At 31.6% G+C, this 15001-nt stretch overlaps 1 protein-coding gene across 11 annotated transcripts in view; it reads left to right on the top strand.

The window, feature by feature from the left end:
- The first annotated feature begins 8605 nt into the window (after positions 1–8605).
- Positions 8606–15001, top strand: part of LOC119679812 (tropomodulin) — a 49394-nt gene continuing 42998 nt past the window's right edge. For 4 of the 11 annotated variants that reach the window (XR_005252428.1, XR_005252427.1, XR_005252429.1 and 1 more), the window contains exons 1-2: positions 8606–8689; positions 9391–9784. Coding sequence is in view for 5 of the 11 variants with exons in the window: in XM_038092365.1 (XP_037948293.1) it covers positions 9563–9784 (222 nt within the window). In the remaining 6 variants the exon portion in view is untranslated. Of the gene's footprint in view, positions 8690–9032; positions 9189–9390; positions 9785–15001 lie in introns of those variants that run through there. The other 7 variants (XR_005252426.1, XM_038092359.1, XR_005252430.1 and 4 more) reach the window with 5 other exon arrangements.

The following is a 15001-nucleotide window of genomic DNA, read 5'->3' as shown; positions in this document are numbered from 1 at the left end:
ATAATAGCCGTATTTTTTTAATGCTTTTAAAATCTCCAGAGTTAGATTCTACTTATAAAAATTTTAACGTTTTAATTTTTAGTGCAAGCAAATTCAAAAATCAGTTAATTGTGAGTGTTCACTGAAAATATGTTGCAAAATCCAGTCATACGTTAAAATCATATGAGCATTTGATTTATAAATAAATTCAAATATATAAAGAAATAAATTAATTTAAATATATAAGAAAAAAGTGTCATCTATTGCCCCTCTAATATTTATTTTGTTTTCTTTTATTTAAATTAATTAATTTTTAGTGTTTACAGTTTTTATATTTCATATTACACACTGCACAACAAAAACTTAATGTTGTTTTTTTACAGCTCTGAAAGGAAAAATTACGGCTAATAATTACAATGCCAGCTAGCCAAAATTATATGTGCCGAGTTATGCATGCACAAAACAATGAGACGGAACAAGAGAATCACCTGGGAAATAAGTGTTTTGAGTGCTCAGGCCCACATCTGACAGTTATATGTGAAGCGTTTTTGAGTAGAAGTATTCAGCAGCGTTGGGTAAAGGTGAAGCAGCTTTGATTGTATTTTTCATGTTTGTGGAGAGGACACAATGTCATATAGTGCCGTATGAAAAGATCCTGCGGTATAAATGGTTGCCGTAAAAACCATAATAAAGGCGGTCCGAATCAGTTCAGCAGGTTTTGAGTTATGCCAAGCCATGTTCCGGCTTTCTCTTTAAATTGGTTCCGATAAAAATTATGGGTCCAAAGGGACAACTGAAGATTTTCGAACTCGTGGATGAACATAAGTGCATCTTCTGCAATAGTAACCGTCGGTGCATCTGATCCAGTTGCTATTCGAACTAAACTTAGATGAGTGGCATATGGTCCAACCGGTTTAAGTGCCAATCTCCATTTGCCAATTTTGTTTGCCCGAGCATAATCACCATTTAAATGTTTTGATCGTACTGTTGCCGAATATTTTAATAGTGAGAATTTTGAAATTGAAAATTCGTCACCGCCTATGGAGTTAGTCGATGAGTTAAGAGCACGTAAAACCTTGTCTAATACAACACGCCATATTAATAGCATCAATGATCGTTATGACGTAGGCCTTATATGGAGAAAAAATTCACCAATATTGACTGATAGTTACGCCATGGCTGTCAAACGTTTGCACGGAATTGAACCAAAATTGAGAAATAATGTCGAGTTCGCAGAAAGATATAAGACCGAAATCAACAAAAACATCGCCAAGGGTTACGCTAAGAAACTCACAGAAGATGAAATCGAAGATATCACAAAGCCGGTGTGTGCAGAACGAAATGCCGAAAGTTATCGCAGCCAATATTCGAAAGCTGTGTCTGCCATCAATAAAATTTTTTATGTGGACGATTACGTTGCCAGTTTCAATACAGAAGACAATGCTCTAAGAATTTGTCAATAAGTTGTACAAGGGAATCCAAACGCCGGTGTTGAACTTCGTAATTTTTCATTAAATCCAAAGTGTACAAAACGCTATGAATCTAGGTGAAAGTGCAGATGCCATCTGTTTGTATCGGCAGAGTCAAACTGAAAAATCTTGGGGATGTATTGACTTTATTACCTATTGACAAAGTATTGTTGCAAGAAACCTGGAATGCCAAATTAAATTGGGACGACTTGTTACCATCTGCGTTATCTCAAAAATGGTTGCTGTGGTGGAACGAATTTACCAGTATAACCAATTTCTTTGTACCAAGGTGCTACTCGCCGTATCTCAACATTGCCATAGAAGTTCAAATATATATATTTATGAATGCCAGTCAAGTTGCATTTGCTGCAGCCGCGTATCTGTGAATTGAAAATCAATATGCTGTCGATGTAGTTTTTGTCTGTGATAAAACCACAGAAACTCCTATCAATGCCAAGGTTGGAACTGCAGGTTGCAGTGTTGGCTACTCGATTATCAACGCTGATGGTGGACAGACATGAAATAAACATAAGCCGTGTTGTAGTTTGAACTGATGCTAAAATAGTTCTTTGTCGGCTAAATTCAAGAAATTGGTGATTCAAACCATTTGTTGTGCATCGTATAGTTGAAATATTGACATCAACGAAAGAAGACCAATGGAGATGCGTGTCAGCTGAAATAAATCCTTCTGGCTGCAATACGATCCAAAGGGGTGTCTAAAGTAAACAATGACAACATTTGGGTAAAAAGGCCAACCTTCTTAAGATAAGAACAAAAGTACTGGTCAATTGCTCCATTTTCGTTTCATACTGACACGCCAGGAGAAGAGATACTGACACTACTACAATATCAGATCGGTGAGACTTTGATTAAGTTTAACCGTTTTAGTTCTTTTTTTAGAGTTAAACGTTCTATTGCTTGGTTCGTGAAAGCATTCAAATATTCCATAGAAAACGGAATCCACTATCTATAGAAGTGGATTTCTTGCAGCAAGAGACTACAACGCCAAGCACACGTATTGGGGTTCACGGCTCTGTAATCTAAAAGGTAAATAGCTTTACAATTCCATTCTAAACAGAAAAAATGCACTAGACGTAATCTCTCCTGGGCAGCCAACATATTGGCCTACCGACAACAATAAAATACCAGACCTAATAGACTTCGCCGTAACCAAAGGCATGTGCAGAAATTTTATCACAACATACACAAGCTGCGATTTATCTTCTGACCATTCTCCAGTTACATTTTGTTTACTCGACGCTCCTCTGTTTAGTGATTGTTCCAATAGCCTTACAAGTCCTAGAACAAACTGGCTCAAATATAAAAAGAACATTAGTTCTTACATACACACAAATTACAAGATAAAGTTTAAATCTCACATTGAGGACGCAACTTCAGTCTTAAACTCAATTCAGATTTCAGCAGCCGAAAACTCCACCCCTAAAAACAATAAAATTTACAGATCCAATAAAGTACTTACAAATAGTGACATAGAAAACTTAATTTCTCAAAAACGTAGGTTAAGGCGCGATTGGCAAAAATCTTTCCCACTCAGTATCTACATGTACCACCTATCGACATGAATATCACGGCCAATGATCTTGTTCAAATAATCACAAAGAAGTTAGATTGGAAAAAAGCACCGGGATATGATAACATCTCACCTATCATGATAAAAAACTTACCCTTCTAGTCATAAATTTTATCACAAGACTTTTTAATGCCATTATTAAATTTGGCTTTTACCCAACAGACTGGAAAACATCCATGATTATTATGATTCATAAAACAGGTAAAGATCCCACGCTTGCCTCTTCATACAGGCCAAGAAGCTTACTGCCATGCCTTTCTAAATTCTTTGAAAGAGCACTGCTTTTAAAGCTGAAACCATTCCTTGACGGTCAAAACCTAATACCCTCCCACCAGTTTGATTTTAGGGAAAATCATGGAACTATTGAGCAAGTGAATCGTATAACGAACGAAATATGACACGCATTTGAGCTCAGAAAATATTGTTCCGCGGTATTTCTCGATGTTAAACAAGCCTTTGACAAAGTATAGCATAATGTGCTGCTATATTAGATACGCTGTTCATTACCTTCAAATGTCCACTCAGTTTTAGAATCGTATCTCCATAACAGAAGCTTTAAAGTTAAATGTAAATGATATACTTCTAATAATTTCCCAATAGAAGCTGGCGTTCCACAAGGAAGTGTTCTTGGCCCTATCTTGTATGTACTTTATACATCTGATATCCCAATAAGTAGCTCAGTTGTCACCACAACGTTTGCTGATGCTACGGCAATTTTATGTCGAAACAAAAACGTTGTGCTAGCTTCAAATCAACTTCAATCTCATTTATTTCGGGTGGAGAAATGGTTGTCAAAATGGCGAATTAAAATTAATGAACTAAAATGTAGACACGTCATTTTTACTTTAAATCGGAGTACTTCTCCAACAATTTTACTAAATAACATTCTCATACCACAAGCAGAGAATATAAAGTACTTAGGTATTCACTTAGACAGACGACTAACTTGGCGCAAACATATTGAAGCCAAAAAAATTCAGATGAAGCTCCAAGCCTCTAATTTGCATTTGCTCATTAATAGCAGATCTTCCCTATGCCTAGAGTATAAAGTACTCTTGTATAACAGCATTATAAAACCAATATGGACTTATGGTATCCAGCTATTTGGCAATGCTAGTGCTTCAAATATTGAAATTATACAAAGAGCTCAGTCAAAAATACTGAGAATAATTACTGGTGCTCCATGGTATATAAGGAATGAAAGTATCCACCGAGATTTACAAATTCCCCTAGTTAAAGCTGAATTTGACAATATAAGAAAAAAATACAATAAAAGACTGGCAGAACATGTTAATCCCTTAGTAAGAAATCTCGCACATCTATCCTCTACTTCCCGCCTAAAAAGAGCTGACCGTCCAGCCAAGTTGAACTGCTTTCTTAATAAACCATCTAACATTCACTCCAATGAAACCCAATGATCTAAGTGAGGTTCGTGATATAAGGTTTACTTATTTTATTTTATACTATGTATAGTTAAAATTAAAATTTGTAATATTATGTAATTAATGATAAGATTTTAGAACTTATTGTTAGTCTATAGAAGAGTGTGATAATTTGCAGTTGCTGTCGCCGTAATGAGGCTGGTACAGGTAGATTGTTTTTCGGAGGAGAAGAGCCTACTTAAGCTTCAACAACTTCTTTCCAAAAAATGAAAGCTATATAAATTAACGCCATATGTAGACAACGAAGAAATTATTCGTGCCAGTGGTCGCCTGAATAAAGCTGGATGAAGCTCAACGCCGTATTATATTACCGAGGCGTCATGCCGTTTCCGAACGGATAATGGAACATTATCATGTTGCCTACAAACATCAATGGTTGAAAGGTCGAATTGTTAAAGTGTTTCTTTCGAAGAAGGATCAGGCTAGATCAGCCCGCGTACAGACAAAGAATGGGTTCTTAACTCGTTCAGCCACCAAGCTAGTCGCTTGTCAGAGTAGTGAACCTTGCGAAGATTCACGGGAGGGCGAAATGTTACAGAAAAAACTAACACTGGGGTGAATGCAAACTTGCGAGGCAGAATGACAGCTGGAAAGACGGTAGTGGAAAAGAAGAACGTGACGGATAAACACGCACAAATGTGAAGCTTCCGCGTCGTTTTATTAAGTATATAAGATCATTACAAATTGTGGGTTTATGTATAATAAATAACATATAATTTAAAATACTTGTAGACATGTACTTAATATAAACGAATACAGAAATGTTACTAGACTCTTTGGCGTCTAGTTCCTGATACAGGGTAATTGAAACAAAATGTAGTGTTGTTTAGCGTGGTTACCTGCCATTGAAGGCTTAAGGCCATGATGTTCTAAAAAACCACGTATCAAAATAATGCGCCTCATTGGAAATTCCAAGGAATTTGACTGGCACCAATTAAATTTATATATTCGGCATAGCTTTCCCTCTGGTAAGGAGCGAGGGGAAAGCTCACAGCACTCGGTGTGAGTACGCGTAAGTTTGAGTATTACCTACAGCCATCACGACACTGCCGTGGTACCAGATTTGCACCTCCGATCGGGTGTAGCAAGTGAATCTCACTAACTATCATTCTCACTCTAAACAGTTTTAGAATAGCGCCAGGATTTTAGTCGCCTTTTACGGCAGGCATGCCTTATCTCGGGAAAATTTAAACCCTTTACCCACAGGGAGTATTGATACAGAGAAGGAGATATTAAAACATTTGTGAATGTTTAGGAATTTTAAAACACAATCAAAAACTATGGTTTTTACATTTATCCAAGCCATCAAATTTTACACGTCCTCGTGTTATGTGGTGTTAATTATAAAATATAAATGGTCGTATAATGATGTTATCATGTAGAATATTTAAGCATTTCTTTCTTTTTGCTGAATATCATCTTTAAATAAGCCGACTTTAGATAGATAAAATTTAATTCTGGGATGAAGTTAATAGAGTTCCTTTTCGAATCTGAAGGTTTTTATGATCATGATTTTTATCATTTTATCATTTATCTGTGTCAAGCTAAGGGTGATTAAGAGTTTTTTGAGTCATAACATTTGTGATAATAATAGCTTTATATTTCTGATGCGTTGTGGCTTCAGAAATGAAACATTTATTCTGTCGATGATCTCAAGTCACCGGGTTATAGTGTTTCCGGTAAGTACTACTATTCCCATTAAACATTTTGTTCTTCGGTGTTATGTTATATCAAGTTTTTCCTGAGATCTTTATGGTGAAGATTTGGGTTGCATTTGATAAACAGCCTTTTGGTGCTGCTTGCGTTTTAATATTCTTGTTTGTTTAGCTAGTCGTTAGTGTTGGCCTCTTCGTTTCAAAAAATTATTTTGACTTTATAAGTTAGTAATGTTCTAAGGCCTATTACTTCATTAGTGACTATATTTTAGCTAGAAATTTCTTATTTTTTAAGGTACTTAAACTCTTTCATGTGATTGTCTGTTCCGTCAGATGCCTGAAACGACAACAAGCGACATACAGTAAAAAACCCCTATGTGCGGTGACTTAATAGGAAAAATAAAAGAATTTAGTCTTTTATTTTAAATTTAGTAGATTTATTTAATTTCTTGGTTATTAAATTAATCCAACAACTGCAGATGACATTACATCTTGGGTTAGTGAGTAATGGATAGGAACTGAAGAAATGAAGAAATGAAGAAGTTGAAACGAAACATTGGATTGAGAATAATAGTTTTTAGAGCTCGCATTAACCGCTATTAGGCATGTGGACGCCATTTTATGGGGAGAATTATACTCGTAGTACCCGAAATGAACACATACAAATTTATTTATAAAATAAATAAAGAACAAATATATATGTTTGCAATAATATTAATTAATGTTTTTATTTCATAATTTTTTTTAAAGAAAATGTAATGAGCAAGTTCGAGTGTTGGTGATTGATTTAACTTTAGTCTATTCACAAAATGTTTTCAATGCTTGATTGGCTTTTTTTTAGAGTACGATGAAAAGTAAATTCGAATTTTTTATTTGATTTCAGAGTCATGAATTTTTTGTCATAAAGATGAGGTTAGGATTTAATAACAAAACACTTAAACGAATTTGAATCAATATATACATACACATAAAAATAATTGTGTTAAGCAAAATTCTGTTTGATTTTTTTAAGTAGTTATTGAATAAAAATAATATTATAATTCATTTCGATCATATTTAAAATAATAAAATTAAGCGCAAAATCCATGAAGTGTTCGCTATGGGAATTAAGATTTAAATTGACAGCAAGTAGAATTACATCCGAATGTAGTTTTTTTATTCACGTATTTTGAACTGCAAATTGAGAGTTCATCGGTCCATTGTTTCTGCCTTTTCTACTTATTCATTATTAATTAATTATTTAAATTGGCCGCAAAGCCATTAACTGAAAGTCTTTTATCAGCCTTCAAACAAAGACTTCAAATTTATTTCAGTGTACGTATCCAATAGCTGTTGTGACGCTATCAACTGAGTGCACGGCACACAGAGAATGGAAGAAAGAAAAGTGCTGAATTTTCAAAAAACTGAATGTTTTCTTTTAGTACATATTTATTGTTTTATATTCTGGCAGAAATTAATTTTAGAATTTTCCTCGTGCGTTTGTTTTTCAGTGTTTTGATTTGCGAGGCGCATTTGCCTTTCATATATTTCAAATACAGGGTAATGAATATCTGGTATATCTTTTTTTTATAAACGTTCCCAATTGTGCAAATTGGTAATTAGACAAAAAGCGCTAATGAAAATTTAAATATATTCTTTAAATACATTTTTTAAAATTGCGTTAATTCTGAATATGTACTCATTTATTTAATAAACGGTATATTACATGTATATTTATCATATATTTGAAAAGAAAATAAAACACTTAAACCCGTAATTTGCCTAAATAAATATATACGTATGTTAATTGTGACCCTTTACGCCTCATGGGAAAGTTTTGAGCATTAAACTATACTTAAGTTTTAATTCAAATAAGTTCTACTCTGAAAATTATGCATCCTCTCACATGGTAAGAAGAAATGTTGGGATTACATGCTGAACAATCAAGTCAACTTGGAACACCAAGTATATTCTTAGTGTGGCCTCAATATACCGCCCGGTCAGATTGAATTTTGTGTTATTTCCTCCATATTGTCTTCAATAGAAATATACTCATAATGCAAATAAAGACTGATCTCGAAACTTTTCAAAACATAATCTTCTTCTGTATTTGCTTTATCAGCTGCAGAAATGTAGATTAAATATATCAGAAAATGAAATGCACAACTTCATTTAAATGTGTTGCATGTCTCTAAGACACGGGAACCTCTTGGAAATATTGTCCTTACGTGTATGAATGTATGTCGACACGATATACGAAAAAACAAAAATCATTTTTTAAAGCACTAAATAATGAAAAATGGAAAATGTATAAAGTTTATGAAATGAAGCAATATTTGTTGTCTTCCTTTCTCTTCTAATGTATGCGCTCGATGGAGAATCTCCGGAAACACTAAAAGTTATATTCATCTCTTTTGTCTCCACATAATGTTTTCATATTAAAGAGAATGTGTTTATAAGAAAAACCCATCCGATGGGGCATTTTGTAGTAGGAAATACAAAATTTAGTGTTAAATCTTTTGAACAGTCATAAGTTTGCTGTCTGTGCACTGATTTAAATAATTTGTGCAATTAGTTCGTTTATTGTTGATCTTATTTTCAATTTTATTTGTTTTTCATGTGTTACATATTCCATCGATTTATAATAAATTATTCGTATTAATTTCATTGTATTTTAAATATATATATATGTATATATATATAATATATATATACATGTATTATATATATACGTATATTATATACATATATATACATGATATATGTGTGTGTGATATATTATATAAACAGATATTAAGCGAACAATAAAATTTTAATTAATATAATTTCATTGTTCTCGTTGTGCCCGGAATAATTTCGCGCACTTCATTATCTACTCAAGTAGTAACCATAAAATATTGAATGTTTTCATTCTTTTAAAACCGAAATATTGAAATGGACAACTCATTTTAATTTGATATTTTCAACGATAATCTGCGGAAAAGTCGATACATCCACTTGATTATGATAAATTTTGTATCTAATTAATTCAACTGTGAAAAACCTGAATATATATATGACGAGTTGTGCATGGGTATTTTGGATTAAACCAAGAAGTGAAAAATTGTGTTATATCGAAATAATTAATAATCATAAAAGTTTTTAATTTTTCGTGCCGTTAAATATATAACTAATAACGATTAAATAAAAGAAAAATATTCTTTTTAAAGCAAAATAAATAAATGTTAAGTCGAAAATAACAAATTTTTATTTATATAACGAAGAGTTTATTTTAGGAATATAGAACTTGTTTTGTGTAGTACTCAAAACATATGCAACATCGTTTAAAAATTGAAATACACAGCTCAATCACGAAAAGAAGTGTATAGTGCATAATAAGCAACAAAATTCTTTCGTACATTTTGATATTTCGAATAGATATTTTAATATATAAACTAAAATTACAAAATGTCTGAAGTCACTGATATTGTTGAAGGCTCCATTCCTGAAGAGCAGGACGTATCCAATAATATTACTTATCCAGAGAAAACCGAGGAGTTGCTTAAAGAGGAGGTTGTAGGCGAAACTGAAAAAATGGTTACTGAGACTGTCGACGAGGATGGTGATGTCGTGGAAGAGACCACTGAAGTAACTCGTAAAACTGTAAAGCGTACCATGAAAATTACAGAGGTAAGTTATAGTTAATAAGTTTGCATATACTTTCGTCAAAAAATAAACATTTTAGTACTATAATTTTGTACACTATACTGTACTGTACATGTTTCCACCATAAAATATTCTATATTATAGTATATTATAATTTTAATAATATAACACAAAAAGGCGTAATTTTAAACGAACTCATAATTTTCATTTGTTAAAAATGTAAAAAGAAAACAAATGAAAGAAAAATAAAGCAAAAATAAATTAATAAATAAACAGCATTAAAAACAAATGTAGGTTTATGTTTTTATAATGACGATATAAAGATTATATATTATATGCGGATAAACTTTACGATACAGTTTTTCCAATAAATTGTGCAAAACAATTTCGTCGCATATTTTGGTTCTTTGCCATAATTTTTGTTCGTAAAATTTGTTGAAATTTTTATATTAAATTTGCAGAAATTTTTAAACGAATTTGCGTCTCGTTGACAAATCCTTGAATACGTAGATTGCTCAAATTTATTGTTTAAAAGTAAACTAAGTTGAATGGAAATCAATTAAAAATTTAAATCATCATTTCAGATTGTACAATATATAAAAATTTAGAAAAAAAGGGCACAAGGTGTTAGGCCTTATTTGGTTAAGATTAATATGTATTTACGAGTACTTTATGTGATGTTCTATTGATGACCATTAGCATTTAAAATTATATCGTACACCTTCTCACCAATACCAAGAATTACAATTTACTATTTTTGATAAGAATTAGGCAAAAATAAATAGGTTTGAAGTTGTAAAATAAAAAATTAATATATATAAAATGTTTGTGAACAAACAAACAGGCAGCGAAACCTTAAATACCTTAAACACTAAACTTTTTAGGAGTTTTTATACACCTAGTCCCTCATTTATTGCCAAATAATTTTATATAATGAAAACAGGGCTCGTAGAATTAGTTAATGAAGTAAATATATATCTTGAATGAAACTGCAATGATTATTTCAATAAATAAAAAAAAACTTATAAATTTAAAATAAAATTTACTGTTCCATATTTATATCATCATAATGCCATATTTAGTGAAATAAATCAGTAAATACAAATGCCATGTTACAAATGTTACAAATATCTCTAAAAATATTAGGCTAAGCAAAAATTATTTTTCATATTTTATTTTAAATCACACTTTGAAATATTTTTTTATTTTGAAGACTTTATATTTCCAAACACTTTGGACCATCGTTAAGTTTTCGGGTAGAAGCATTAGTTTCTTATTGACGAATTGCGATTTTTTATCTTTAAAAAACTGTCTCTAGTGCTTTACACAGTTCTTTTTTGATATGAATTTTACCAAATTTACAGAGTGATACAGATATAAAAAAAAACTTTGACGGTCCAATGTCATGTAGAAAATGTGAATCTATTGAATGTCTTCCAATATGTGTGAACTAACAGCTTTAATCTACAAACACATAGCATTACGTTCTTTATTATTAATTTTGGTTTTCTATCATTTGTGGAGCTTGATCTTTTTCAACCACCTACTAATATGAGTTTCGAAAATGATTTGATTTTTTTCCATCTAAACAGCGATTCACAGTTGGAGATGGCATATGGTGTAATTCGGTCACTAAGTTTTTTTTTACTCAGTCCTGATACATCCAAACTTCGACGTTTTAGTTGTGGGTCATTTTAGGCAAATGGTTTAAATTATCATTGTAGTTGACATCCATCTCAATTTAATGGTGTCCCTTTGAATACCCTTAAAGCAAAAAGTTAAGAAATTTCTTCAAATATTGTTTTAAGGAAAACAATCACAATTTAATCAATTTAATGAATATCATACTTAAGTCAATAAATCGCATTATTAGTAAAATGTTTATAATAAATATAGCTGGCAAACCACATCGACAATGCAAACTATTTTTATTATAGTTTTCCTTATTGATTTGCCAACATGAAGCGAAAATAAAAAATTTCTGAAAAACCTTCAATGTTTCAAATATCTGCACTGGCTGCATGTCTGTTGTGAGAAAAACAACCTTTAGAATATTACCTCCTTTGCACCCTATAGAAGCGTATGCCCACATTAACATAATTTAAACATTAATATTAATTTCTGCATAAATAAATGTTTAAAATTAAAGTTTATTAAAATTATTTTATTTCTACTATTGTGGTTTCATAAACATAAAGGTTCGTGAATTTAAAGTCTTGCAAAATCAGTCCTAATTGCGGACCATATAACAACTCTAAATAAAATGATAATTATGATCATTTAAATTAAAACGAATTAAAATGTGAATATATAAATAAATGGAAATGAATCGCGAAATAAGAGCTAAAAATTTCATATGCTTTTTATAATTCATCTTACATAGTTTTCAAGACAGAAAACGGCAGTACATGAAATCTCAGAAATGTAAGACGCTTATATTTATAAGAATATAGAATAGTTATATAGATATAACTTGATGTCAATTAAAACAAGTATTTCTTTGGTAGAATAAATTATAGTGATCCTTACAAACCTTGATTCACCATGGCCACGTTCTAATTTCTCAAAATTTTTTTATCTATTTTAATTTAGTCAGATTTATTAACTAAAAATAATATAATAATAATTATATTATAATTATTATTATATTATATAATAAAATAATTAAATAATAATTTGTTGATATTATGACAGACTATGCTTAAAACAGGAAGTTACATATATATTTTAAGAAATCATTGCAATCAAAATTAAACTCCTTCAATATTTTTGAATAGTAATAATGTCCTGATAAATGTGCAATATGATAATTAGAAACTTCTTTATTTTAAGAATTTAACAACGCATGCTTGTGAAAGCAAACGAATTAACTTTTATATAAAAATGTCACACTGTATATATATCACATAAATTACAAAATAAACCTTTTCAAGTCTATGTTATTAAGTATATACATATATGGAAAAAAAATCAAATTAAATAGTGCTGACTTTATCTCATTTAAACTATAACTCACTTGAACTATTTCTCACATGAACAATTACTCAAAAACAGCACCGAAAATGAGCAGAAATGCATATTAACATCACTAAAGATTTAAAATAAATAAGTAATGTGAATAATAAATTACTGGCATTGAATAAAAACATTTTTAGAACATCATAAGAACATGAATAAGAACACAACAAATGAATTGCAATTTATATTAACCAAAAGTAAGTAAATATTTGATGAAAACAGGTTAAGAAACAGATGATATCTGTTGTGATGATGCTATATTTAGAAAATTGCTGTTAACAATAATTCACTTTATCGACAATTGGAATGATTTTCTATGTGGATTAATAAAATGATTCTTCAAAATTTAATTTCTTAAACCATTCATTCTCTACGGTACTGTGCTGTATACTTTTGATATACATCATCGCCTGTAAATGAAGTTATAGGTAAATGTGCTGTGGACAAAATATCATATGTACATACTGCAAACTGTCTTGGTATGACCTTTGACGACAACTTAAAGAACGTGTTATTAATCAAAGAGACGAAAAAGAGTTAAGATATACAACTTAGAAATAAGTGTATTGTTTCCAACTCAATGTAAATTGACAACTGAAATAATGCTAAGTGAACGAAAATGAAAATGACTTAAAGTAATAAAACGACTTTTACTGTCACTTTAAAGCATATACTCTGATCATACTTACTAATTTGGCCATAACAAACCGTTACCGAGTTTCGGCCTAACGCAGTATGTCTCCCCAGGTGCCTCTTCTGCGTGCGCGTCTCCTCCAGTGTCGTACATCAAGTACAGTAAGTACTCCCTCAAGTTGAACACTCCACGGGAGACACGGTCTACCTCTACGTCTTTTTCCACCAACTACTGCTTTAGACACCTTTTCGCTGAGGCATCTTCATCTATTCTCACGACATGGCCAAGTCAGCAAAGCCGCTAGATGTTAATTCGTTGAATTATAACAATGTCGTGCTAAAGCTCATACAGCTCGTGATTCATTCGTATGCAGTAGTCGTCGCCAACTCGTAGAGAACCAAGTGATAACTTCCATGCTTTTGCGCCATACAAAAGCACAGGGAGAATGAGCGTGCTATAAGTTTCGTTTGTCGAGAGAGAGCTCTACATCCCAACTGACTACTGAGCCCATAACAGCACCTATTAGCAATGGTGATTCTTCATCTGATCTGCAGGCTGATATCTTTGGTGATCGTTACGATGGTGCTAAGGTAGATGAAATCCTTAACAGATTTCAAAGTATAGTCGCCAGTCACTAGCTCGGAGCGACGCACATTTCTACCAGTAGCCGATATATACTTCGTTTTGTCCTCATTCACCGCTAAGTCCATTCTTGCAGATTCCTTTTCGATAGCAGCAAAGACAGCTGTAACATCACGCTTGCTACGCTCAATGATGTCAATGTCGTCGGCGTAAGCAAGGAGCTGCACACATTTGTAAAATATTGTTCCAATATACTCTGATCATAACAACATAATAAGAAACGGTACAAAAAACTCAGCATTCATGTAACTAATTTGAACCGGATATTGAAACGGATATTTTCATCACTTGTATAATCTTCGGTATGATCGGTTTCATTTTAGTCTTGACTTCACTGTAACTGCTTTCGTGACATTGCATATGTTTATTATGATCGTTTCCATCTTCATCTTTATTATGTTGCAGCCTCATTTTATGCACTTCATTCGAGGTTAACAGGAATTCATTGATATGAAAGTGACAAAACATCGGAACAATGCCAAAAGCTTTTCTTCCCACATTCAAAAAAAATCAAACAATAATAAACGACGAATACAAATACTAAGCAAGACGAATTTATTGTATTTTATCAGCAAATTTATTATACAGCCATAGTCAAAAGTATTTACACAACGAAAGTTTTTGTACATATTGCATAAAAACATGTTTTATTGTTGTTGTTGATCGTAAGTTGCAAAAAAATTTTTTGTTGTCACTTAGTTTTTTCTATGCAGAACCAAATAAAAAAGAATTGGAAAGATAACTGTTCATTTGACAAAAATATAAGCAAATGCACTAATGCTTATTAGTTGTCAAAAGTATTTACACATATATTTTTTGCGCCAAAAGTATTTACACAAAACGTTAATTTCATTTTCTTTTTCTTAATTGATGAATTTTTTAAAAATCTTTTTATTTTTATTTAATTAATATAATTAATATTTGGTCACACCACCTTTGGCATCAAT

The sequence above is a fragment of the Teleopsis dalmanni genome, chromosome 2 (assembly GCF_002237135.1).
Source record: "Teleopsis dalmanni isolate 2A chromosome 2, ASM223713v2, whole genome shotgun sequence".
NCBI lineage: Eukaryota > Metazoa > Arthropoda > Insecta > Diptera > Diopsidae > Teleopsis > Teleopsis dalmanni.
Note: the sequence above shows the minus strand (reverse complement) of the source record. Positions and strands in the feature narration are given on the sequence as shown.